General features: G+C 43.9%; 1 protein-coding gene across 2 annotated transcripts; it reads right to left on the bottom strand.

The window, feature by feature from the left end:
- Nucleotides 1-12,858: 12,858 nt before the first annotated feature.
- creb1b (cAMP responsive element binding protein 1b) lies at nt 12,859-27,469 on the bottom strand. 2 transcript variants are annotated; one of them, XM_083777118.1, is made up of 9 exons: nt 27,335-27,469; nt 21,760-21,869; nt 17,336-17,500; nt 17,085-17,135; nt 16,730-16,830; nt 15,969-16,126; nt 15,505-15,687; nt 13,932-14,088; nt 12,859-13,168 (listed from the first exon to the last, which is right to left on the bottom strand). In XM_083777118.1, exons 2-9 carry the CDS (start codon nt 21,859-21,861, stop codon nt 13,024-13,026), a joined length of 1,062 nt encoding a protein of 353 aa, XP_083633244.1. In that variant the 5' UTR covers nt 21,862-21,869; nt 27,335-27,469; the 3' UTR covers nt 12,859-13,023. The 2 variants fall into 2 exon arrangements, with proteins under 2 accessions (XP_083633244.1, XP_083633245.1); XM_083777119.1 differs by lacking the exon at nt 17,085-17,135.
- Between the last annotated feature and the right edge of the window lie 480 nt (nt 27,470-27,949).

Below are 27,949 nucleotides of genomic sequence, written 5' to 3'. Positions count from 1 at the left end.
AACAATAAAAATACCACATTTTGGTGCCCCTCCCATCACTGCAGGTGTGACACGTCAACCCTGAGTGAGTAGGTGGGGACCCAGACATATTGATGTAAATATAGTCTGTTCAGAAATTGTAGTGCCTCTCATAGAGCTTGTAGGTGATGCAGAGGAGGGAAATGGGTCGGTAGCTCTTCGGGGATAATGGGTCTTTGCCAGGTTTAGGGATTGCAACTACTCCAGCCTTTTTCCAAACAGAAGGGATGGTTTTCTGTGCTATGCATGTGTTCAGCATCCCCACAAGCCAGGTCCTTGCGATAGGTCCCAGGTGCTGTATCATTTCTGCCAGTATGCCATCAATCCCTGCTGCTTTTCCGGGTTTCAACTTTCCCATTGCAGTTTCACGTTCTTCTAAGTCGAAGGGTTTGGTTTGAGGGCTGGCTGATTGTGGTTGGTCTGATACCACTGTGCGATGGTATTCTATGTGGGTCGGTGGCGGTGTTGGTTACAACTGTTGGCCACCAGTTGTGACCAAGACCGCCACCGACCCACAGGAGAATACCATCGCACAGTGGTATCAGACCAACCACAATCAGCCAGCCCTCAAACCAAACCCTTCGACCTAGAAGAACTTGAAACTGCAATGGGAAAGTTGAAACCCGGAAAAGCAGCAGGGATTGATGACCTACTGGCAGAAATGTTACAGCACCTGGGACCCAACGCAAAGACCTGGCTTGTGGGGATGCTGAACACATGCATAGCACAGAAAACCATCCCTTCTGTCTGGGAAAAGGCCAACGTGGTTGCAATCCCTAAACCTGGCATAGACCCATTATCCACAAAGAGCTACCGACCCATTTCCCTCTGCATCACCTACAAGGCTATATGAGAAGCTGCTACTCCAATGCCTTGTTGCCACTCATAGATACCAAGCTGACTAAAGACCAAGCTGGTTTCCGTCCCAGCCGCTCCTGTGCTGGACAGAGCTCAACCTCACCCAACACATTGAGGATGGGTTTGAGGGGAAACAAATAACTGGAGCAGCATTCAGAGATCTCTCTGCTGCCTACGACACTGTCCAACACCGCACAATGGTCAGGAAAAGCCTCCTCAACAACAGGCGCTTCTATGTTCAGTTAAATGACCAGAGGAGTAAATGGAAAGCCGAAAAGAACGGCCTCCCACAAGGTAGCGCGCTCGCCCCCCTCCTTTTCAATATCTAAACAAACGACCAGCCACTTGAAACCCAACCCATCAAAAACCCAACTATGCAGCTTCCACCTGAGGAACCGAGACGCAAAAAAAGAACTGAGCATCACAAACTCTCAAACCATACCCACCCCATGTAACTTGGAGTTACACTGGACAGTTTAACGTCATGCCCAGGACGAAAAGTTATAGAGAACACCAACATGACAAACCCTACACTTAAACCCTCTATATTTAATAAAAAACAATTCTGGACAGGAATCCTGTATTGCAGGGGTGCCCAAAAGGTACATCGTGATCTACCAGTAATCACAAAGGCTGTGCAGGTAGACCATATGGCATGCCCCTGTATATAATCTATCACTTGAATTAAGGTGACTTGACACCAGCTCAAATGTTGCACACAAACATCAGTAGCAAAAGTACAAAGTTATTGTGACAGTAATAATTGCTATAGTGTGTGTTCAGTAACAGGAATATTCCTGTCTCTCCAGCTCTTTAATAAATAGAAAAGGGTTTAATCAGGAGTTGTAGTAGCCACAGGATAATCTAAGCGGTGGATATTGCTCTTTTCTTCATGTCTTTATGTATGTAAATTGTCTTGTTGTTTGTGTTATGTCAAATGCGTGTATATGTGTTCTGCATATACTTGGCTGCTGTGTTGCAAGTTACTGAACACACACTATAGCAATGATTACTGTCACACTATAGAGCTATTTAACACTGTTACTGAACACACACTATAGCAATGATTACTGTCACAATATAGAGCTATTTAACACTGTTACTGAACACACACACTATAGCAATGATTACTGTCACAATATAGAGCTATTTAACACTGTTACTGAACACACACACTATAGCAATGATTACTGTCACAATATAGAGCTATTTAACACTGTTACTGAACACACACTATAGCAATGATTACTGTCACACTATAGAGCTATTTAACACTGTTACTGAACACACACTATAGCAATGATTACTGTCACAATACAGAGCAATTTAATTTAGGTAACCAAATTGACCCCAATAGTAGATCTTTACACTCTCAATAGTTCAATTGTTGTTAAGCATCTGCTTAATTTCCAAAAAAACTACACAATTAGAGAATGTAGAAGATTGCTACTTTTGATCCTTTGATTATATAATGCTGATTGTAGCATAGTGGTTAGTGACTGAGCTTTGTTAACATGAGTGCCCGGGATCGTTTCCCACCAATTTCAAAGAATGTTTGTTGCTTCGTGCCAATTTTCACAGAATGTTTGTCCTTTTACCTACCAAACAATACTATTTTCACCTCTAGTCGATTATTTATTCAGCGTTTGAGCCACGGACCACCATTTGAGGCCATCTAGTCTCTCAGACCCATTTGAGCCACTGACCACCATTGTGAGAGTCTATTAATGTGAAATGGTGGTCCGTGGCTCAAACATGTTATCACTTTTGAAGTTACTTGTTGTGTTTAGATATGTAAATACTACTCTTTAAAGCCGTGTTTCGGTAGTCGAGTGGGTACTGTCGACGGTTAGTAAACATTGAGGCCGGGCATAGTTGTTTATAAACCTTCGAAACTAACCATTCGGCTACTGAAACACTGTTTTACAGTTTCGTACAAACATCATATATAAACATCATAACAAGTAACTTCAAGTGATAGACGTTTGAACACACAAACAACAACAGCGTTAAGTATTAAATAACATTTAATCACTTACTTGCTCCGAAGACGGACCCGCGATGGTGACGTGGCACGTTCCAAACAAACACTGACCAAACCTACCTCCACGCGTCTCTTCCGTATTTGAGGGCGGCGGCACTTCCTTCCGGTGTGAGGCCACGCCCGCGAGATTTAACCGGGAATTGATTGTAGTCATATTGTAGTCAAGGCTCTGATTGTAGTCCTCCTACGTTACATCCGGGTCCCTTGGTCCCACCCGCTTCTCATAAAAATGTAAATGCAAAATAGCTACATATGAACGCGTGAATCTTTTACAATAACGTTATTTGTCAGAAAGGAAGCCATTGGGGGTTAAAATGGGTCTTAATGCTTCCAACTCATATAACTGTCAGTCTGTCACCAACAACACTTTTAATGATATTACATGAAGCAGACAGCCCTGTGATGAAACCTTTAGCATTACACTGTGGTTAATACGTTTTTATTCACAATGGAATGTTATTGTACTCTTAATATATCATGGTGTAGCACAGCACAGTAGATTCATATTTCAATCGATCTGGGATGTTAAAATTGTGCAAAACTCTGTTCAATGAATGGCCTCTTCTGCTACATTAAACATTACTAAACATTAAACGTTACTTATACCTGTTATTGAGACTCCTATAGAGCATGTTGACATGGATAGCTTGGTTAGTAGTATCTCTGTTAGTTAATGCAGTTTGATTGATTAAATTAATAGCCTATTTTATTAGACAAAAATGTAGAACAGTAGTGTCATAGAGTGGAAAATGCCATTTGGTTTAATGTCACAGAATGCAGTGCCACGTAGAGCAGCATGATAAATGGTTAACTTTATAGTGTGTTCAAAAATGGCAGATCTGCAAGTTCAGTGTCTTGAATGAGATGTGCTGTGAGTTTGCATATCTGCTATTGTCCAGCATAGGACCGTTGCACAGTGAAGTATAAACAAGGCTTTAGGATTTATAAGTCGTTTTTAGAATATAATAGAATATTCACTCCAGTGAATAGCATTTATCCATTTAGATAACTTTTTGATGTTATTTAATTACTTATTTTTACACAGAAACATAATGTGTGTCTTTACAATAACTGTAATGTAATAATAATACTAATAATGTAATGTAATAATTATTAATTAAATAACCTTATTTTATTCTGAAGGCAACCGGATGTCTTAAATTAGCTAGCTCTCAGACAGGAAGTTCTAAATTAGCTCAAAAGACGGAGCCCTATCTAAGGGGGTAGGTAGCCCCTTTCGGGACCCTACGTAAAACTTTTCTGATATTTTGTTGAGCTTTACGTTGGGTCCCTGCTCACTACTGTATTTTCGTATGGAAATTCCTATATACGGAAGTGGAGATTCTCTCTAAAATAGGACCCGCGGCATGTGACGCCATTATTTTCCTTGAGTTATTCTGAATTCGGTAACTTTAAGTAGCTATACATCCAGCTGCGAATATCTCCTGTGGCGCGGAAGCCGTTAAGTAACTTTGTTTGACCGATTTGGTCGCTTTATTTCTTCTTGTTTGTTTACTGTTTATTGTACCGCCTCCCGGTGTGCGGTTGGCTTGTGAGGCTACGTCCCTGCCTCTGATCTGCTGTGTCATAGCTATAGCGCCACTAGCTAGCCAGATAGGCGGTACAATGAGGTGTCAATAAACAAGGAAGGAAAAGAAGAATCCAAGCTTCCAAATCGGGCAAACATATATTAAAAATACTTAACAGCTTCCGCGCCACAGGAGATATTCGCAGCGGCATGTATGGGTACTTATACTTTACATATTCAGAAAGCCTCATACTGAAGAATATCGTCAAAGAGCGCGGGGGGCGGTAAACATGTAAACATGAGCCAGTAAATGTTTTAATCAGGTGGCATGGACGACGTGGAACAGGACCCAATGCACTGGGTCGAACAAATGTCAGAAACTTCAGTAGCATTTGGGTTCTGCTTGGAGGGCTAGGGGGGGTAGGGTAAGTGCTACGGGCCATGATGGAGTCTGAAAAGGTGGGTTTTCAGACTACGGCAGAAGATTAGGAGTGAGGCTGCAGTTCTGACTGCAATGGGAAGTGCATTACTCAGTTACTTCGTTCAAAATCAATACCAATAATAAAATGTTTCAATTTGCCTGTGTCTTTCATTCTGAATTTTGTTCTTTGACATCTGTCTGTCACTCTGTCATCACATTTTCACATGTATCACATTTTCATTGCTAGTTGCAATAATGATATCATCAACCAACCCAAAACAAAATGAATACCTTTTGTTCCTTCATTTCTCTTGTAAACACAATACTCAACTGGGTTCTGAATGAATTGATTCTCAGTCAAAAAAAATCATGCAACATCCTGTTCCAGTTTCTACCCGATTGTTTTAAACCATACAAAGATTTCTTCAATTTACAAAACAGCATGCAAGTCCCCATTTTCATATGTGACTTAATACCATAGTTCTGGTTGTTTTATGTAAATCTCAAAATCTATTGTTGCATGCAGGTAGGCTGTTTTAACATCCATTTGATGTAAGATCATATTATCTTGTGCTGCTTTTTGCATTAAGTTGTCACTTTACTGTCATCTGGAGAGGAGACCCTCTTGAAACCCAATTTGACTTTGGGTTTCGCATGATTTTCCTCTAAAGTTACTTTAAAAAACAAGCCCAAAGTCGCTTATAATAAGCGAACATGGCAACACTGTCCACCATCTGTTGGCTGCAGGTCTCGCGAGGTGTCTCATAGGTTTGGTTTATACTCGGTTGCATGCCGGTGTCGCGCACCGAAAATAGGCGATCTACAACTTGTAGACCGGCTATTTTCGGTGCGTGAGCTTGTAGACTACAAGCTCAGATTTTACGGGGGGCCCCCCGTAGTGGCCCTTTGAGAGCGGCTTTGAAGGAGACAGGGGATAAAATATAGTGTGGCCATTACGGGGATCGAACCCGCGACCTTCGCGTTATTAGCACGACGCTCTAACCAACTGAGCTAAACGGCCTTATAAAAGCCATTGAAACGACTGAATTTGACATAGGCTACCGGTATTTCAATTCAATACAAACTATTCAAGACAGGCTTGTTCACTGGTTTCTCATGGATGGATATAATTTATAACCACATATTTAGCACTATATCAGCAGCACGATAAGTATTTCTGAGTTAACTGTAGAGAGAAACCAAAGTAACAGCAGTGGTGTAGCCTACTGTACTGTAATTAAACCAGTGGTTCCCAAACCTTTTCATGTCAAGGACCCCCAAATCAACATATATTAGCCCGCGGACCCCCCCATTTGAAAACATATGCCAGGAGGCAGGGACCCACATATGAGAAGATTTTTAGCAGTGATTTTCAACCATTTTAATTTCAAGGACCCCCAGTTTGACATGCATTAGTCTACAGACCCCCATTTTGGCATTTCTATCTCTGGGACCCCCAATTTATATTGTAAAATCAATGTCAATGTAACTCTCTGAGTTACATACAGACCCATAAAAGGTCCATTTGGTCCCTAACTATCTATCATTTGGCTGGGGGACCCCACTTTGAGAACCACGGCTGTAAACTACTAAGTACATGTACTCAAGTACTGTACTTAAGCCTACTATCACAGCCTACTACTTTACTTGAGCATTTACAATTGTCAATATACTTTTACTTCTACTCCACATTTCAAAGGCAAATATTGTACTTTTATTTTATTTGACACTTCTTAGTTACTTTGTAGATTTTGATTACAAAACATACATTAACCACTTCAGCCCTATACAGTACATTTAGGCCATTTGAAAATAGCAGATCTACAAGCTCACAATGAGTCACGATGTGATGCACTGATTTGTGAGTGGTTACATCTGCTATTTTCATTTAGTTTATAAACTTCAAATGGGGACATTCTGCATAAAGAGTACTTTAGTAGGCTACTGTTGGTACATTTCGATGCCAATACCTTTGCACTTTTACTCAAGTCATTTTTAAATTCTGTACTTTTACTTAGTAAAGAGTAGGGATGTCCCGATACACGTTTTTCTGATCCCGATACCACAATTTACGTGTTAGCCGATACCGAATACAGATACCAGAGAATAGAATATATTATAATAAAAATATACATATCTTATTTTGAAGTCCACCGCCCAGGAATAGTGCTTATATAACGGTATCTGCACATTGACTGAAGGACCAGGTTAGTATAGGTCTGCTATGATATGACCCCCGACACACCTAAACAAAGATGCAGTCCAAGGTGCATTCAACTTTCAGTGAACTAATGTGAAATCAGTGCCTCTCGGGCGTCTCCCTAGGTTGGTCCTTGTCAACACAGCTGTCACTCACAGGGATCAGTAGCTCCCTCAGCAAGTCTGGCTCCTACTTCTAGGAGGAGAATGATTCATGACTGTAGGCTAGCCCTGGTCCAGTGCTTCTAGGAGGAGAATGATTCATGACTGTTGGCTAGCCCTGGTCCAGTTAGCCCTGGTCCAGTGCTTACAGCGAGTCTCTCTCTGACAGAGACTCGCTGTAAGCACTGGACCAGAGCTAACTGTAGTCCAGTGCTTACAGCGAGTCTCTCTCTGACAGAGAATCGCTGTATAAGCACTGGACCAGGGCTAACTGTAGTCCAGTGCTTACAGCGAGTCTCTCTCTGACAGAGAATCGCTGTATAAGCACTGGACCAGGGCTAACTGTAGGCCAGACAGCTCTCAAGAAAACAGCCTTCTGGGGCTGCAAAAAACACCCAGCCAGTGGCTGCTTACACACATAAAATACACAACGTAAAATAATGTATATTTTGCCCAAAATGTTAAATAATAAAACATTTGGAAAAACTAGGCTAGTCTTAAGCAGTGTTGATGCAGCAATTAGAAGAAAAAAAACTATGTGCAATATGCACAATAAGCCATAGAAACATAGAAGACCGAACATGCTCAGCCTCATATAGCTCACCAGAGCCATATGAGCAGCCAGCCATCAGCGGGCTGAAGCTGTTAGGCCTAGCCTCGGTCCCAGGCTTACTTATCTGCGAAAAGAAAAGCCTGGTCACAACGTAAGGCAGAGAAGCTATCGGCGGATGTATCCTCTGGAACATCCGTCAAATGTATTTCCCCCGGATACGATATTTTCCCGACCAATCACAACACTTGTTTAATTCGCGGAGAATATAAACTGATTTGTAAAGCATCATAGTCATATTTCCTTATTAACATAATGCTTAACCCATTCTGACCTGAGATCAGATTCACACAAGGTTTCCACTGGACACACACTGGTCTGATTAACCCATTCTGACCTGAGATCAGATTAAAAAAATGTCAGTCGTTCTTCGATTTTTCAAAAAATAGCTAAAGCATAACATGATGCCAACACCAAAATGGGTGCCCGGTCAGAATGGGTTAAAACACCAAAAGGGGTTAAGAGTACTCCCCTCCGCTGGGGACCAGGAAACACAAACTATATACATTTCCCTATACAAGATAACAGATCCATGAAATGATGACGGGGGAAGAAAGATAACCTTTTAAGAACAATTTATTGTAGCATACAGTATTAAGTGTTTTACAAAAGGCTTTTATGCAATGTAAGAGAGTTCCAGAGCACTTCAATAGTCTATACAAGAGGCTGGTATAGGTTGATGCGGTAATGTACTATAATTATGCTCAAACAGTATACAATATACACCGTTGGGTACATAGCAAAAACACCAGGGCCTCGTCTCTATTCATGTCCTATACAATAAAATGGCATCTAAAGTTTGACGACTTGTAAAAATGGCATCACCGTATCGTATATTATATAAACCGATCACACAAAAAAGTTAGAAAAAGTGATTATTGGTATAGTTGTATAAATTGTACATATACATAATAAAGATGCATGTGGGAGAACATCATGCACGGAAACTGAAGCCTGCTTGGGGTTATATTATGTACATCTTCTGGCACAGAAATAAAAAAACACTTTCGGTAAAAAGAAACAGGGAGGGGGAAAAAAAGGGAAAACAAACGTTGCGTTCACATCACGTCATCGAGCTCGATAAACCTAGTAAATATGCGCATCCTATTAACTATAGTATTTTTTTCCCAGCACCAGCGAACTATAGCTGTCACTTACAAACGGTTCAAATGACAGCTCAAACCCCGAAATTAGTCATTTATCTTTGGGCACCATATTTTGGGGAGAAAAACTTTAAAAAAAAATCAAAACTATTTTTAAGAAGTATAGGCCTTAAACCCTATATGGTTGACCGGAGTCGCTCAGGGCTCCATACTAGAGTATTGTCAGTTTTCTTTTATTTGTGGGGAAAGCGTTGGCTGAAGATAGCCGATGGAAAAGCAAGCTCTCCCCGCAAAACGTGGCTATTATTATTATGCGGTTAAACGATCTTCGCACGAATGACAAATCCAACATCCAACACGTTGGCGTGATGAGCAGCTCTATCTGTGGCCTCAGCCTCCGCTGTGCGGACTGGCAACGAGCTTTAGAATTCTGCCTGCGATGTAAAAAAAAACAACAACTGTTGTTTCGCAGTGGAATATCATTTTAACGCAACAGACATCCATAAAGGAACATGTCAATACGTTAAAATGTCCGGTCCAAAAATATTACGGATGGTCACACACTGTGTGACTGAGTCCCGGCCGGCGCTACAGCAAAGGCAGAGGTCACAGATGGGGCCGGTCAGTCGTGGACCGACAGATTTGGTGAATTCGTTTGCAGGGCCCGCATGGTGCCTCGAAAAAGGTACCGTGATTAGTGACGACGTGACGCTTTGGGAGCGGAGTGGTTCGACGAGCAACAACTGCCGTAAGGTGAAGTAAAAAATAAGGCTTTAATGCTTGAGAGCTGTACAAAAATGACAAACACAACACATCTACATGAAAGGTGTGTGAGCCGGAGTATACGTGAGATACTCACGCGTGAGTACGCGATACAGTACAGCGAATGGTTCACGTTGTCCAGGTTGAATTTGAGGAAGAGATGGTCTTTCTCAATACTTCTGTCTTATTTCTTTTTTTTTTATCCCCTAGTCTAACTTTGAATCCCTGTCTATATTACAAATCTTTATGGTTTAGGATTACTGTACATTATCAACATTTCAGTCATGTATAGAAAAATAACAAACAGAGCTAAATATGTGCTGATGATCTGACCACCACGACAGCAATTAATTAATAACGTAAAAAATACAATTCATATCCTTTGCCCTTCTTGGAGTATCATCATCTGTAGTGCACACGTTACTGCGATCATTGGAGTTCAACTGTTGTCATTTGAGAGTCCTTTTATCTAACTTTGTGAAACTCGGGCCACTCATTTCAACCGACATATCTTCTGGATTTTACCATGATTCTCAATCAACAAAACAAAAAGAAAAACACCCGAAACGTAACTTTGGAACAAAGACCCTCGTCTCATAATATAGCTGCCACAACTGCGTTAGGCCTGGTAGATTTTAAACAAATAATACACAATATTCTATATTATACACTGTTGTATATGATACAGATATATGCAAAACTGGTTCCATATATATATACTGTAGACCATTATAATGACAATATACATAATGTATCAAATTAATAGAGACACGTCAGATCTAGCCATCATGCTGCAGAGAGTCCGGAACATAAAAAGAAACCAAAAGTCCAAAATGAAACACCATGCAGAGCACATACAGTATACCGTACATACATACTGTTGTAATGTAACTTGATAAAAAAGGCCCTGCACACATAATCCTAATCTGACCAGCGGCGCTCACCGTAATCCCACATCAGAAAACAACGTTCGGAGAGACCGACGTTTACAAAAATAACATGATCCGAAAATAAATAAAAATAACAGTGAAAATAGTTGATTTACAAGCTCACATGTTGCTGCTTGTAGATCAATTAGGCGCCATACACTCAGGCCTCACATACACGCATATCAAACTCATGTTCAGTGTGAGTCTGTGTTTCATGGCCGCCTCAATGCTTTTTCAAAGGGAGTCACATGGTGTGACCAAACATTTGTGTTTGATGGCTGTGTTCTGCCCATCAAACAAACAGAAGTCTGATGTAATTTACACATCTGAATTCTCATAAAATTATTTTTATATTGCGTCAAATAAGAACTATGTTCCAAAAATAAACAAATGATGATTCCTGGAGGTTTGCCTCTTATGGATACGAAGCATCCACTGAAGGCGAGAAAACACTATTACTGCTGCCGAATTAGTTCAATCTTCGCTAGAAACAGACTATTTTCAAGACGAGCCAAAAACTCAGGACTTCGGAACTACCCAACAGAGACGATAATGAAAAATGACGCATTTGTAACCCAGTCAAAGTAGTGAAGAACTCGGCGTGCAAAAAAAAAATACGTAAGTATTAAAAGTTCAAATTACCTTTTTAATGTCAATGCATTGCTATATTGAGTTTTCTTTTTTTACATTTTCCTCACATAATTCAAAGATTTTCTAGAAATCTTCCTGGAAAAAAGTACAGTAACTGAAATGTAATGGAGTCCAATAACTTGTCTTTGAAATGTAGTAGAGTGAGTGAGAGTCATGAAGTGTCCAAAGAAAATTCTAATAGGGTTAGTATGCAAATACTCCAGTAAAGTACACTACAGATACTAAACAATAATGTACTCCAGTACAGTTCTCGAGTGACCGTACTACTGTCCACACCACTGACCACAACACAGATGAAAGGTCTGATGATGTCATACTAATATGTCATAGTAGGTCTTCTATATGATGTCATGCTAATATGTCATAGTATGTCGTTCTATAAAGAGCGACAAAGGGCGAGTTGAAACTCGTGTTCTGCGGTCCGTGTGAGGCCCCATATACACATACAGAACACCTGTTCTGTGTTCTGTCTGTCTGATGGCAGCCTCAATGCTTCTACAACGCAAGTCACGTGGTTTGACCAAACGTTTGTGTTTGATGGGCAGAACGAACACAGCCATCAAACACAAATGTTTGGTCAAACCATGTGACTTCCATTGGAAAAAGCATTGAGGCGGCCAACGAACACAGACAGAACACAGAGAATGCGTTTGATAAGTGCTGTATGAGGCCCCAGGGTCGTCGTCGTCGTCGCTCCTTCAGGGAACGGCGGTTTGTGACATCCTTTTAGAAAACGCTTAGAAAATAAACATAAGACAGAGTCTGCGCCGAAAACCAAACGCCACCGGTTGACACGAGCCCCCCAACAACACCCCCCCCCCCCCCCCCTGAAACCAAGCGACTTCAGGTTAGGATGCGGACCGCAGCAAAACGCTAGGTCGAGTGACAACGTCAAATCCATCCAGAATCCTTTGTTGGTTAATGACTGCACGCGCACATTCACACACACACACACACACACACACACACTCAGTGTCGAAATGTGAATTCTGGTCTCGTCTCTTGACTGAAAACAGCTCAAGACAATAAACAGCCAATCTAAAAGCTCACAACGAGTGGCGGTGAGACACACTGTGTATTCACATTACATTGTTGTTTCAGTATTATGTCAAGATGCACAGATGTGTTATAATTTGAAGGTATTTTGTACCTTTTAACTTGCCACTCCGTACTTAAAGCCATGTTACTGGAGAGTATAAATGGATATAAAAATCGATTTAAAATTCTGCATAATGCAGTTGGTACACTGTACTAATGCTGTACTAGTGAACGGCAAGGAAATATATAAACTGAATTCAGACAGGACACAGCCATTTTCACACACACACACACACACACACACACACACACACACACACACACACACACACACACACACACACACACACACACACACACACACACACACACACACACACACACACACACACACACACACCCGTCCAGGTAACCAACCCCAAACGACAGTAATGACGATAGGCCAGAGGTCATCAGCGGTCAGTGTGTTTGAAAGGATGTGTGGAGGTACTTGGGGCCGGTGCGGTCCGGTTCGGTCCGGGTGGGGTGGTGTGTATGAGCGGAGGCAGTACAGGTCTTTGAGGGGACGGGTCGGGTGGGGTGATGTTTTCTACTCAGACTTGTGGCAGTACAGGTCTTTGACGGGTGGGTGTCGGGTGGTGTTTTCTACTCAGACTTGTGGCAGTACAGGTCTTTGACGGGTGGGTGTGGGGTGGTGTTTCTAGTCAGATTTGTGGCAGTACAGGTCTTTGAGGGCTTTCAGTTCCTCGATCAGGGTCTTGTTCTGGTTCTCCAGAACGGCCACGCGGTTCTCCAGACACTTGACGTACTCCTTCTTCTTGCGACGACACTCGCGCGCCGCCTCCCTGCAGGGTGAGACACGACAAGACGTTTCAAAGCCATTAACTCAACTGGTACTGCTAGTAGCTAGCTGGTATTAGCCTATAGTTTAACTCAAACTGGTACTGTGCGTAGCTAGCTGGTATTAGCCTAGGTAGTTTAGTTGTAACTGAGTGTGACATGTTTCACATTGCGCTTTGGTCAGGCGCTAGCCGTACGTCACAGTATAGAAGTATAGGCTTACAGTCAGTATTAATTTTGGCGATTAAAACTATTGACGATAAAAATGTTCACCGACTGCCTTTTTTCACTGAAGAAAACAAAATGAAAACTAAGCTATGACGACTTAAAACTGAGACTAGATATACGGACAATTCCGTCAACAAAATATTTTTTGCCTAAAATGTCAGGGAGGGACTAGTGGAGAAGAGATCCAGTAGAACTAAATGTTAGGGGACTAGTGGAGAAGAGATCCAGTAGAACTAAATGTTAGGGACTAGTGGAGAAGAGATCCAGTAGAACTAAATGTCATGGAGGGACAAGTGGACAAGAGATCCAGTAGAACTAAATGTTAATGAGGGACTAGTGGAGAAGAGATCCAGTAGAACTAAAAGACCAGTCATTGTATGTTTTATTCAGAAGACTATGAGTAAAACAATCAAAATGTGCTGCCAACTTCTTTTGGATCTTTGTTGGTTTTCTGCTTTATTATGTAAAGTGTCTTGAGACAACTTTGAACATAACCAGCGTGCTTACGGTAATACGGTTTACACTTGTCATCTTTCATACCTGTTCTTCATGAGGCGGACCTCCCTCTTGCGTGTGACCACCTCGGTCTCCCTGCCCTGTTCGGGCAGGGCGGGGGACGAGGCCATGACCACCCCGGGGGCGATGGTGCTGGCCGGGGCCGTTCGGATCTGATAGGCCTGGACGTCACCGGACGCAGCTGGAGGGAGGTGGAGAGATTCAATCAGAGGTGGTTTAAGTACAACACGGCTTCGTTGGATGCAATCCTACGGAAGCAGTAGCCTACTGACTGCGCCTGCAGACAGGGTTGCCATTGAAGGAGTACTGACTGCACATGCAGACAGGGTTGACATTGAAGCAGTACTGACTGTGCATGCAGACAGGGTTGACATTGACGCAGTACTGTGCATGCAGACAGGGTTGACATTGACGCAGTACTGTGCATGCAGACAGGGTTGACATTGACGCAGTACTGTGCATGCAGACAGGGTTGACATTGAAGCAGTACTGTGCATGCAGACAGGGTTGACATTGAAGCAGTACTGTGCATGCAGACAGGGTTGACATTAAGCAGCACTGCGCATGCAGACAGGGTTGACATTGAAGCAGTACTGACTGTGCATGCAGACAGACAGGGTTGACATTGAAGCAGTACTGACTGCGCATGCAGACGAGGGTTGACATTGAAGCAGTACTGACTGCGCATGCAGACGAGGGTTGACATTGAAGCAAAGTCCACAGGTTCATGTACTTTTTATTTGCATTGTAATCCCCATAGGGGGATCTTAGATCGCCTCATATAAGAACTGTGATTGAAAAATAAACAAATCATCCAGTTTTACTCATATGGATATGAAGAATCAACTGACTGAGAGAAAACGCTAATTTTACTGCTGCTGAATTAGTTACATTTTCGCTAGAAACAGAGTATATCAAATATGAGGGACTGACTGTCATAAACGATACAGAGACACCTCCCCTGACAATAACGCTGAGACAGTTTGATTATTTTTGGACCACAATGCTTATAATGAGACGATTTTAAGATGACCCCATGTTATTCTAGCCTGGTGAAACCACTCCCCCTGCTGGGCAACATTTGCATTCTGCCAGAAGGGTGAGTCTGGTGTCTCTCGGGCAGAGACGATGTACTCTGGAACAATTCTGTCCGGAGCGATATGCGGCTGTATGCGGACGCTAGATGCGGACGGGATCAACGCGAGACTGATGACGTATTGAAGCGCTGCCACAGTGCAAATGTAAACACAACCTAACAAGACTACAACTCGAAATGATTATGGAGATATCTTTTGTTCCGCTGCTTCCGGGTTCATCGTTTCTGCTTGAGAGAGACCAGATCAAGGCAGGAGGAGGAGGGAACTGGTGAACTCAATACTGCTGCAATCTGGCAGAGTCAGATTAATGTTATTCTCCATAGAGAAAAACTTCCATGAACCAGGGGATGAGCGAGTGACGTCAGGACTTTAGAAACAGGGGATGAGCGAGTGACGTCAGGACTTTAGAAACAGGGGATGAGCGAGTGACGTCAGGACTTTAGAACCAGGGGATGAGCGAGTGAGTGACGTCAGGACTATCGGCGCTCTACGGTTCTCACCTTGGACGACCACCTGGTTGCTAGGCACCAGGATCTGCTGTCCGTCGCTGGTCTGGGCGTACTGCAGGATGGTGGTGCCCTGCTGGCCGCCCGCCGCGTTGGTCATGGTCAGCGTCTGGATGCCCTGGACCCCGTCCGTCCCGTTGTTGGCCAGCTGGATGGCCCCGCCCTGGGTGATGGCGACTGGGTGAGAGAGGGAGAGGAGGGGAGAACCTTAACCCTGACCTTGGGTGATGGCGACTGGGTGGGAGAGGAGGGGAGAGGTGAGAACCTTAACCCTGACCCTGAGTGTTGGCGACTGGGTGGGGAGGAGAGGAAGGGAGAGGTGAGGTGAGGGGAGAGTAGCCGAACCCTTAACCCTAGTCCTGGATGATGGCGACTGGGTGGGGAGGAGAGGAGGGGGAGAGCAGCTTACTGTATTGTAGATGGGCACCGTGGATGGATGGCATGGTGCTATAACTTACTGTACTGCCCGCTGCTGGTCTGGTAGATGGGCACGGTGGATGGCATGGTCACCGTGGCGATGGTGGGCTGGGTGACGGCCACGGCGTCCTCCTCGGCCTTCTCCTCTTCGATGCGCGCCACCGCGGGGGCGTCTGACGAGAGGTCGTTCAGGATCTTCCTGTTTGGACGGAACGGAACGGACCGGAACGCAACAAGGTTCAACGTCGTACTTTAATAGAGTAAAGCTTTATCGTTCCATCTTGTGTACAGGTACATAAGAGTACAACTTTATTATAAAAAAGAGAGACGATCCAGGCATTCAAAGTTAAACAGAGAAGGGAAACCTTTATTAAATTTAAAAGGCAAATGCTGACGGCTATTTTGGCTATCGTCCTGTATTTGGCCTCTATAAAGTCCGAATGCATTCACACCAGTAACGAACAGCACCGTGGTTCGTTTGGAAGCGAACCGAGTTTGGCCTTTTTTGGCGGACCATGGTTCGTTTCTTTGATCCGCACCAGAGTTCGGATGCACGTTCACACCAGCCGAACCAAATGGGTAAGCGGGCCATGGTTCGTTTTAAACGAACCAAACAGCCCCGGTGTGAAAGCGCCCGTCACTAGACTAAGACTAAAACTCGTCAGATGACTAAAATATGACCAAAACGAAATACCTGTTAAGCTAGTATGTATGACAAAACAGGGCTTCAGTGGGTAATAAAACTTCATTCTTCGGTTCCATGCGCACACACACACACACACACACACACACACTTATCTACCTGTAGGAGGGCCGCCGCGAAAGAATCTCCCGGCGTTTCTGGGAGTCTGTCACGCTGTCTACCGACTCCTGAGAGTCCTCACTCTCTGCTATGGTGGAGATCTGGAGGGGACACACACGCGCACACACACACACACACACACACACACACACACACACACACACATGCACGCACACGCACACGCACACGCACACGCACACGCACACGCACACGCACACACACACACACACACACACACACACACACACACACATGATTAAAGTTCTTGGGGTTCGGAGCCAGGCAGGGGATGTGGATGTGAAATGGAACACAACCACCCTAAAGACTAATCATTGTGTATATTCCTGCACTATACCTGCATCGAGTGATCTTGGTACATAGAAGTTGATCTATTGAAGATTCTGACCTTCAAAGTACATAATTTTTGTTTTGATTGTATTGCTGTATTGTTGTATTGTTCTTTCTGCTTTGGCAATGTAAACGTATGTTTTCTCATGCCAATAAAGCCCTTTGAATTGAATTGAACTGCATGTTATGCTCTCACGAGTTACATTATTATTAAATCTGCATTACTAAGTTAATGAATGAGTCAGTCAGTGTAGTTACCTGTACCGCCTGGACCTGAGGCGACTGGATGACGGAGGGCTGCGCGGCCTGGATGACCCCGTGGACCTGCACCGTCTGACCGTTGGGCAGCTGGACCAGAGTGACCGTGTTCCCGCCAGCCCCCCCGTGGCCGCCCGCCATCTGCACCTGAAACATACAAGCTTCCTTTCATCCACATCCACAGGGTTTAGTATCAGCGGTGGGGGGGGGAGATGGGGGGGCAGTACTGTGGGGGGGGGGGGGGGGGGGACAGTAGTGGGAGGGGGGGCAGTAGTGGGAGGGAGGGGGGGGGGGCAGTAGTGGGAGGGGGGGGGGTTCATTTCTTTGACTAAAACTAAGACGAAAGATTGTTCGTCGACTACCTTTTTTCACTGACGGAAACTACTAAATGAAAACTAAGCTAAACACCAAGAATAAATATATTGACAATTTCGTCAACAGATAACTTCGACTAAAAGGTTAGGAAGGGACTAGTGGACAAGAGATCCAGTATAAGTCATTTTACACTTGGTTGCATGCTGAAAATAGCTACGAGCTCACAACAATGAAACTACTACATTGAAACTACTTATAAGTAAATGTACTTCTAAGTACCAAAAGTAAGAAAGTACTCGTCATACAGAACGTCCCATTTCAAGTTTTTCAAATGTATGAAAATCTTGTGCTCTACAAGCTCACAATGCTTCGCCATTGTAGATCGGCTATTTTCAAATGGCCAAAATGTACAGTACATAGGGCTGAAGGGGTTAATGTATGTTTTGAGAGAAAAAATGAAAAAAAGAAGTATGCATGTACTGTACACCCCCCCGGCCATGGATTGATATATTAACCTTTTAATTAAATTGTCCACTCAAATCTAGTTCATATAGATAGGCCTGTTTAGCCGTGTCATACAGAATACAGTGCCTTCATACATTTTGTGCCCCCCCCCCCCCCCTCAGTGGTTGGTATGCACGCACGCACGCACGCACACTCAACGCTACACACACGTGAATAAAATAAATCTGCTTGAAAACAGGTAAGAATATAAAAGTAGTAATATGATATTCTGTGTCATATGAGCAGTAATCCACCTCTCTTGGCTCTAGCTATGGCCTATTTGTGGAATCACACCCAGTCAGGCTCAGTCTGTCTCCCCACCTCAACCTCAACCTCAAAGCAAGTTTGTCGAGTTGTGAACCAACTGCGGCATGATAGTAGGAACGTGTGTGTGTGTGTGTGTGCGTAAATGTGTGTGTCGTCAACACGTTCCTGCACACAGCAGGTAGGCAGTGAGTGGGTCGGTAACAGAGATGGGCAGTATTTGAAATACATGTATTTGAAATACATGTATTTGAAATACATGTATTTGAAATACGTATTTGAAATACTTTTTTGTATTTTGTAATTTGTATTTCGCTGGGATGGAAGAAATTAGATGTATTTTGTATTTAGATACATTTTTTTGACCCAGTATTTGGTATTTTGTATCAAAATACATTTTCAATGTATTTTGCCCATCAGAGATGGGCAGTATTTGAAATACATGTATTTGAAATACGTATTTGAAATACTTTTTTTGTATTTTGTAATTTGTATTTCGCTGGGATGGAAGATGTATTTTGTATTTTGTATTTAGATACATTTTTTGACCCAGTATTTGTATTTTGTATCAAAATACATTTTCAATGTATTTTGCCCATCTCTGGTCGGTAAGGTCTGGTTGTGTGTGAGTGTGTGTGTGTGTGTGTGTGTGTGTGTGTGGGGGGGGGGGGGGGGGGGTCAGTAAGGTTAGTCAGTGGTTGCAGATGGAGACACAGCGTCAACTGTGCTAATTGAGGAACACGGATATAAATAAGTGTCAGTATGGGCTCTGTCTATGTGTTGGTTATAGGAAGGTGTCAGTATGGGCTCTGTCTATGTGTTGGTTATAGGAAGGTGTCTGTCAGTATGGGCCCTGTCTATGTGTTGGTTAGGAAGGTGTCTGTCAATATGGGCCCTGTCTATGTGTTGGTTATAGGAAGGTGTCAATATGGGCCCTGTCTATGTGTTGGTTATAGGAAGGTGTCAGTATGGGCCCTGTCTATGTGTTGGTTAGGAAGGTGTCTGTCAGTATGGGCCCTGTCTATGTGTTGGTTATAGGAAGGTGTCAATATGGGCCCTGTCTATGTGTTGGTTATAGGAAGGTGTCAATATGGGCCCTGTCTATGTGTTGGTTAGGAAGGTGTCTGTCAGTATGGGCCCTGTCTATGTGTTGGTTATAGGAAGGTGTCTGTCAGTATGGGCCCTGTCTATGTGTTGGTTATAGGAAGGTGTCAATATGGGCCCTGTCTATGTGTTGGTTATAGGAAGGTGTCAGTATGGGCCCTGTCTATGTGTTGGTTATAGGAAGGTGTCTGTCAGTATGGGCCCTGTCTATGTGTTGGTTATAGGAAGGTGTCAATATGGGCCCTGTCTATGTGTTGGTTATAGGAAGGTGTCAATATGGGCCCTGTCTATGTGTTGGTTATAGGAAGGTGTCAATATGGGCCCTGTCTATGTGTTGGTTAGGAAGGTGTCTGTCAGTATGGGCCCTGTCTATGTGTTGGTTATAGGAAGGTGTCAGTATGGGCCCTGTCTATGTGTTGGTTATAGGAAGGTGTCTGTCAGTATGGGCCCTGTCTATGTGTTGGTTATAGGAAGGTGTCAATATGGGCCCTGTCTATGTGTTGGTTATAGGAAGGTGTCAATATGGGCCCTGTCTATGTGTTGGTTATAGGAAGGTGTCAGTATGGGCCCTGTCTATGTGTTGGTTAGGAAGGTGTCTGTCAGTATGGGCCCTGTCTATGTGTTGGTTAGGAAGGTGTCTGTCAGTATGGGCCCTGTCTATGTGTTGGTTATAGGAAGGTGTCTGTCAGTATGGGCCCTGTCTATGTGTTGGTTATAGGAAGGTGTCAGTATGGGCCCTGTCTATGTGTTGGTTAGGAAGGTGTCTGTCAGTATGGGCCCTGTCTATGTGTTGGTTAGGAAGGTGTCAGTATGGGCCCTGTCTATGTGTTGGTTATAGGAAGGTGTCAATATGGGCCCTGTCTATGTGTTGGTTATAGGAAGGTGTCAATATGGGCCCTGTCTATGTGTTGGTTATAGGAAGGTGTCAGTATGGGCCCTGTCTATGTGTTGGTTATAGGAAGGTGTCAATATGGGCCCTGTCTATGTGTTGGTTATAGGAAGGTGTCAGTATGGGCCCTGTCTATGTGTTGGTTATAGGAAGGTGTCAATATGGGCCCTGTCTATGTGTTGGTTAGGAAGGTGTCAGTATGGGCCCTGTCTATGTGTTGGTTAGGAAGGTGTCAGTATGGGCCCTGCCTGCCTGCCTGCCTGCCTGCCCGCCCGCCTCCCTCCCTCCTTCCCTCCCTGCCTGCCTGCCCGCCCACCTGCCTGCCTGCCTGCCTGCCTCCCTGCCTCCCTCCCTCCCTCCCTGCCTGCCTGCCTCCTGCCCACCTGCCTCCCTCCCCGCCCGCCTGCCTGCTCGCCTCCCTCCCTGCCTGCCTGCCCTGCCCTGCCTGCTCGCCTCCCTCCCTCCCTGCCTGCCCTGCCCTGCCTGCCTCCTGCCTGCACAGCGTGGGCTCTGCTAGCCTGGCATGACCTGCCACATTCCTGTGGTTCCTCCAGGCTCCATTACATTTCTTATATTTCTATACATCTATACATTTTCTATAAATCGGCAAAAAACTATTACAATTACGCTTAAATAAAACAATTAATTCGTTAGATAGCAGTCAGTCACCTGTGTGTGGTCTACTCTAGATATTAATAGTAGTAATTAGTTAGCAGTCAGTCACCTGTGTGGTCTAGTTACTAATAGTAGTAATTAGTTAGCAGTCAGTCACCTGTGTGGTCTAGATATTAATAGTAGTAATTAGTTAGCAGTCAGTCACCTGTGTGGTCTAGTTACTAATAGTAGTAATTAGTTAGGAGTCAGTCACCTGTGTGGTCTAGTTACTAATAGTAGTAATTAGTTAGCAGTCAGTCACCTGTGTGGTCTAGTTACTAATAGTAGTAATTAGTTAGCAGTCAGTCACCTGTGTGGTCTAGTTACTAATAGTAGTAATTAGTTAGCAGTCAGTCACCTGTGTGGTCTAGTTACTAATAGTAGTAATTAGTTAGCAGTCAGTCACCTGTGTGGTCTAGTTACTAATAGTAGTAATTAGTTAGCAGTCAGTCACCTGTGAGGTCTAGTTACTAATAGTAGTAATTAGTTAGCAGTCAGTCACCTGTGTGGTCTAGTTACTAATAGTAGTAATTAGTTAGCAGTCAGTCACCTGTGTGGTCTAGTTACTAATAGTAGTAATTAGTTAGCAGTCAGTCACCTGTGTGGTCTAGTTACTAATAGTAGTAATTAGTTAGCAGTCAGTCACCTGTGTGGTCTAGTTACTAATAGTAGTAATTAGTTAGCAGTCAGTCACCTGTGCCAGGGTCTGGATCTGAGCCTGTGTGATCTGTTGGGTCTCTGTCTCCACAGCAGTCTCCACCCCCTGCTGGGCCTCCACCGCAGACTCCATCCTCATTGGCTGAGCTGTGGACAGATGAACGTCGTTACAATCACCAACCTCGTGAAAAAGTGACCCTTTTTAGACACGATCCAGCCGACAGAAATGAGATGCTACTGGTTACTGCGGGAGGGTTATGTGAATGTCTTTAAATGTTCTGATAAATTGAGGAGTGAGGACCCCAATGTAAACAAGTATTAGTGCTTGTCCTCTTAGCAGACCTTGCATTGAACTGTACTTTCATCAAACTGTGTTTTTTTTTCCTTTCTATTTTTGACGGGCGGGTTTAATAGTTTTTAGTTCAATGTTTGTTTTAAGACTTAAAACTGTCATCTTGTCCCCAACACAAACATTAAATGCCATTAACAATAAAGATAATTTAATGTTTGTTGTTTGTTTTACATTACCATTACATCACCTAATCAACATGAGTTAGACTTTAATATATTAGCGCCCCTCACTTCACATGGGTGTGATTTAATCAATCAATCAATCAATGTTGGTACTGTTCATTATGTTATAATTATTCAGGGAGACATACTCTGGTTTGCTTGACCACAAATTAGGGATGAGCCGATCAGGGCTTTTGGGACCGATCACCGATTGTTCTTCTTATACTGATACCGATCTTTTACCTAAAGGGAAAATTTGAATATTTCCAAAATTATAATATGTCAAAACCCACATCAAAACTGTTCCTGTTTGTGTGTGTGTGTGTGTGTGTGTGTGTGTGTGTGTGTGTGTGTGTGTGTGTGTGTGTGTGTGTGTGTGTGTGTGTGTGTGTGTGTGTGTGTGTGTGTGTGTGTGTGGAGGAAGGGGAGAATGTTTAGGCCCGTCACAAAGATGTTTTTCCCGACCAACGACAAAGCTTCTAGGAACATCTTTGAATGCATATTGTGGTTCCTAGATGTGTCACAACAGAGACTGTTTTTTTTAAGCGTTTTACTCATCTGGACTCGTCTGAATACAAAAAAGAGATCATTTATATTTTTGACATATTATTGCTTATAGCCACTTTAACTTAACCCATTCTTGGCGGGAATCCCTTTTGATGTTTTACCCCTTGAGGACGGGAACCCATTTTGGGGTTCTGTACAGTATGTACAGTATTCAAAAATGTAAAAAAAAAAAAAAATTATAATCGCCCTCAGGCCTAACAGCTTTATAATGTGAGGCCCTCAAATATTAAACGTAGTGCCAGGCAACAACTATATACTGACAACTTGGCACGTAATGTATGACTGCTGGGTGGCAGCGAACAACCTAATGTATGACTGCTAGGAGGAAGTCAGAGAACAACCTAATGTATGACTGCTAGGAGGCAGAGAACAACCTAATGTATGACTGCAGGGCCATTCAAGGACAGTTAATTGACTCATCTCTGTTCACTTCACCAGGCCAGGTCTCTCTCTCTCTCTCTCTCTCTCTCTCTCTCTCTCTCTCTCATGCATGCACGCCACGCACGCACACACACACACACACACACACACACCTATTGGTGAATAAATAGAGACAAAGCCCTGAAGTTGACGGAATGCACCGGGCGGGGGCTATGGCCGTATAGAGAATGCATACAGAGTAAGACAGATACAGATATAGCAGTAGATACACAGTTTGCAACAAGTGCACAAAGAGTGTGGCTAACAATAGCTAAATGACAATGTTTTTCCTAAACAGTCAGGGAGGGAGGGAGAAAAGTCTCCAAAGGAAACTCAGATTCATTGTCATGCTGGACTGCATCAATTCAAAGGGGATTATGTATGTGATATTGTGTGTGTGACTGTGTGTGTGCGTGTGTGTGTGTGTGTGTGTGTGTGTGTGTGTGTGCCTACATTTTTAGTCGTACAGCCTTCATTAAATGTGTGTTGCAGGGTAATAAAAAAAAAAAACGCCCCCCCCCGATGAATTGCGTATGAATGACCCCAATGGAAACAAGGCACAGTGCTTTCTTCCCAGCAAGCACGGTCAGGACCTGGACGAATTAGTGACATCTCTATAGAGCACCGAAGTCCTGACGTAACTCGCTCATCCCGACGATTCCCCTGGTTCGCGGAAGTAATTTCTCTATGGAGAATAACATGGGGTGATCTTAATATCGTCTACTATAAGCGTTGTGGTCCAAAAATAAACAAGCTGTCTCTGCGTTATTGTCAGGGAGGTGTCTCTGTATCATTTGCAACAGTCAGTCACTCATATATGATACAGTCTGCTTCTAGCGAAAATCTAACTAATTCAGCAGCAGTAACATTAGCGTTTTCTCTCAGTCAGTTGATTCTTCATATCCATATGAGTGAAGCGGCCGGGGTGCCATGTTTATTTTTTCAAACACAGTTGTTATATGAGGCGATCTAAAATCGCCTCAATGGGGATTTCAATGCAACTAAACAAATACATGAACCTGGGGACTGACGCCCTCTACTGAAAGTGACGTCAGACTTCGGTGCTCTATTGGAGTCAGATCAATTCAAACCAAGACCAGTCAGATCTGACCCAGAATATCACCTGATTTCAACCAACCATATATTCTGCCCACTAAGATAGACGTCCCTGGATGAATCAGAGAGTCTGATCGAGGCCAGATCAACTTAACGTCATATCATAACCAGTCAGGTCTGGCCCAGAATAAGCTATAGCATTACAACTGGTGAAGACGTCCTGGAAATGACGTAAAGATCATCCCCATATGGGCTGTGATCTGACCTAGTCCTGAACCTAAAGATCATCCCCATATGGGCTGTGATCTGGCCTAGTCCTGAACCTAAAGATCATCCCCATATGGGCTGTGATCTGGCCTATAGTCCTGAACCTAAAGATCATCCCCATATGGGCTGTGATCTGGCCTAGTCCTGAACCTAAAGATCATCCCCATGTAGGCTGTGAGTCAGCATGACATCATCATGACGTAATTTGGCTTGCTGGGTTGGTTTTCCTATCCTCTCAGCAGACCTTGTATTGAACTGTACTTTACTGTGCTTTTTCTGCAAACTGTTAAAACCACACCCTCTGAAGAACTCTGAACACACACCTCTTTCAGAACCATATGAAATGAAAATGTGTTGAGAATCACTGGAAACAAGCCCAGATGGCAGCAATGGCCACCTTTTGTTTTGTTGAATCTCAGCCCATTCTATGCAAACGTTCTCCAAGTGGCCTCATAGTAGCCCACCGCCTGATAAACCCGTTTTACGACGGGGTCTCAGCCATACCTACCCCCCCCCCCCCTCTCTATTCTGATGGTAATAATAATCAATTGCTGTGGTGTTTATTCAGAAACCGGGGTTTCTCCTTGGGAACTTGGGATACCAATTGTATCCATTCGGAGACTTGTTAGGCCCAATCCACACCAATGATTTGCCATGCAACTCCAAAGTTGCAACCAAACGGTTTCGAGTAGTTGCATGAAACCATTAACGCCAATGGCAGTTGCAAGGAGTTCCATCGGTGTGACTGACATGTCCTTTGTTGCGAGGAGTTGCGACTGGTTGCATTTCTGTGGTTTGGGCCTAAAAACTAGTCTGCACATACTGAAGTTAAAGAATGCATTTATTGTTTTGTTATTATGTAAACCGTGCAAAGTCACCTACTATGCCCAGTGTAATGTATAATGTACTATACCCAGTGTAATGTTAAAACAAATGTTCTATTTTTCACCAGATTTATGGAAGTTGATCAGTGAACAATTATGAGTATATGACTCATATCTTAAAATCTGCATGATCTCAACAATGATGACATCATGTTCTGAGTCAGTGGACCTCAGTAGTGCAGCCTGGAACCCAGGCTGCACTACTGAGGTCCACCCAGGTCCATTTGGAACCTGGGCCTCAAGGACCCCAGAGGTCAACTTGAGAACCACCTCTGAACGAGTGCCAGATTGTACCACGGCGCTTTACAGAAATTGTGCATTACATTGCCCCATTCACACACACATTCACACACCTTTACATAGATTGTGCAGACTCCATCATGGCCCGTTGCACTTGCCCTAGCCCCTAATAGATAGCACTTTATGTAGACTTAGATAGCATTTTATACACTTATAGCATATTACGTAGACAGCACTAGAACTGCATTTTATGTAGTCATAGCACTTTATATATGAATAGTATAGTATATGTATGTATAGTTTATATGTATAGTTTCATATTTAATTATATAGATATTCCACTGTTACGTTCTTAGCTTACGCATGTTTCATGATAACTACTTTTTATGTATGTGATGTATTGCCATGCTTTTTGTTCTTGCTTAATGTAAATCGCTCTGGATTAAGAGCGTCTGCTAAATACCTAAATTGTATCAATGTCACCACTTAGACCCCCGTCAAGGGGGTGGTGGGGGGGGGGGGGTAAATTATGTAAATTGCAGATCGGTGATCAGCATTTTACCCTATCTGGAGAAACTTTTAATTTACACCATTTAAGTGGTATAAAAGTCAGCCAGATGTATAGTAAAATATATTTTTTCCTCCCATCTTTGTGTCAGGAATAATAGGACTCTGTGTAACATGTTTAAACATGTAGCTGCCTCACACACAGACACACACACATAGGAGCAACGCCCCCCCAGGCATGCTGGCTTTCCCTCCCATTCTGTCTGTCTACTGTACTCTACTGTAGCCTACTGTACTACTATCAACACATAACGTGCATATTTCATCCTCTCCATTGTGTTATTATGAGATTATTGTTTTCCACACACTGTTTTTTTCCAGGCCTGTATTTAATAAATAAGACCCTCTCTCTCTCTCTCTGTCTGTGTGTGTGTGTGTGTGTGGGGGGGGGGGGGGGGGGGGGGGGGGGGGGGGGGGATGTGTCGATCATCAAGACCCCCCCAAAAATAGCCTCTGCAAAGCCAGCAATTTATCAGGAGAAAGATAGCCAAGAAAGACATCTATCTATTCAATTCTAGAGCTTGTATCATCAAGAGCTCGGGGCATCATGGGTATCGTATTCGTATAGGTATGTATTTAAAATATAGATTTATATTATATACATAAAGTGACCATGGGCCTTATTAGCCTAACGGAAAACCAGTGCCATTGCATGATTTAAGGCGGGATCGGTTAGAAGGGAGAAATATTATGCGCCAAAATGTAGCCAGCCCTGGTGTGGTGTGGTCGGCTGGCTGTCTGGCCGCGGCACAAAGACACAATGTATCCGCTCCGTGCTCATCATTTCCCCGCCACTCTTGTGTAGAAAACATGCGGGAGGGAGAGAGACAGACAGACAGACAGTCTGGCCCCAGAGGACGCTTCAATCTGGGCATAGTGACTGTGGGTTTCCCCCCCTAAACCCAGCCATCCATCCAGCCAGCCCCTCCATCCCATCCCACTAACAACAAGCCCCATACACCCACCGAGACGCCATGATCTCTTTGTTTCCACCAGGCCGAAAAAAACATCCACCGCAACGCGGGGATTCTTCTCTCCCTCTAAAAGCCCCGCCGCCACCGGCGCACCGCGCCACGCCGATCCGATCCTTTCTCTTACCCACACGGACTGACTCCCCTTCGCTTCGTCACTGAAGTCCCGGTCCTCCGATCGGAGCTCCACTTTTATTCCGGCCGACACGTAAGAGCCCGCGTCAGGCTGTTACACCTCCGCCGCGTCACCACCGAGTAGAACAACAACACAGAGAGTAGACTAGTGGAGGCGCTGCCGGTCACCATGTAGAGGAGAGCCGAGAGGGAGCGACGCTCAGGCCGCTCACCGCCACGGAAACACACGAAGGCTCCCGAAGCCCGACGAGTTGGGCCGAAAGGCTGCGCGCGGTTCTCAACCTGTGGTAAGGGGCCTGTGGCTTCAAATAGGATTGTTTTGGGGCCGGGGGTCCCCAGTACCCAGTTGAAATAAGATTATTTTAGGGGGTCCCCAGTACTCAGTTGAAATAAGATTATTTTAGGGGGTCCCCAGTACCCAGTTGAAATAAGATTATTTTAGGGGGTCCCCAGTACCCATTTCAAATAGGATTATTTTAGGGGTCCCCAGTACCCAGTTCAAATAAGATTATTTTAGGGGGTCCCCAGTACCCAGTTGAAATAAGATTATTTTAGGGGGTCCCCAGTACCCAGTTGAAATAAGATTATTTTAGGGGGTCCCCAGTAC

Source organism: Protomyctophum parallelum (assembly GCF_964188405.1).
Source record: "Protomyctophum parallelum genome assembly, chromosome: 11".
NCBI lineage: Eukaryota > Metazoa > Chordata > Actinopteri > Myctophiformes > Myctophidae > Protomyctophum > Protomyctophum parallelum.
The sequence above is the reverse complement of the archived record's forward strand: the minus strand, read 5'-3'. Positions and strand labels throughout refer to the sequence as shown.

Bases quoted from the DNA above. Each gene is read 5' to 3' on its own strand.
- creb1b (XM_083777118.1), bottom strand. From the start codon at position 21,861: ATGAGGATGGAGTCTGCGGTGGAGGCCCAGCAGGGGGTGGAGACTGCT. The intron at 17,136-17,335 runs GTAACTACACTG...TGTACTTTGAAG, and splicing joins CTCAGGTCCAGGCGGTACAG to GTCAGAATCTTCAATAGATC. The intron at 16,831-17,084 runs GTATAGTGCAGG...TGTCCCCTCCAG, and splicing joins ACCAAGATCACTCGATGCAG to ATCTCCACCATAGCAGAGAG.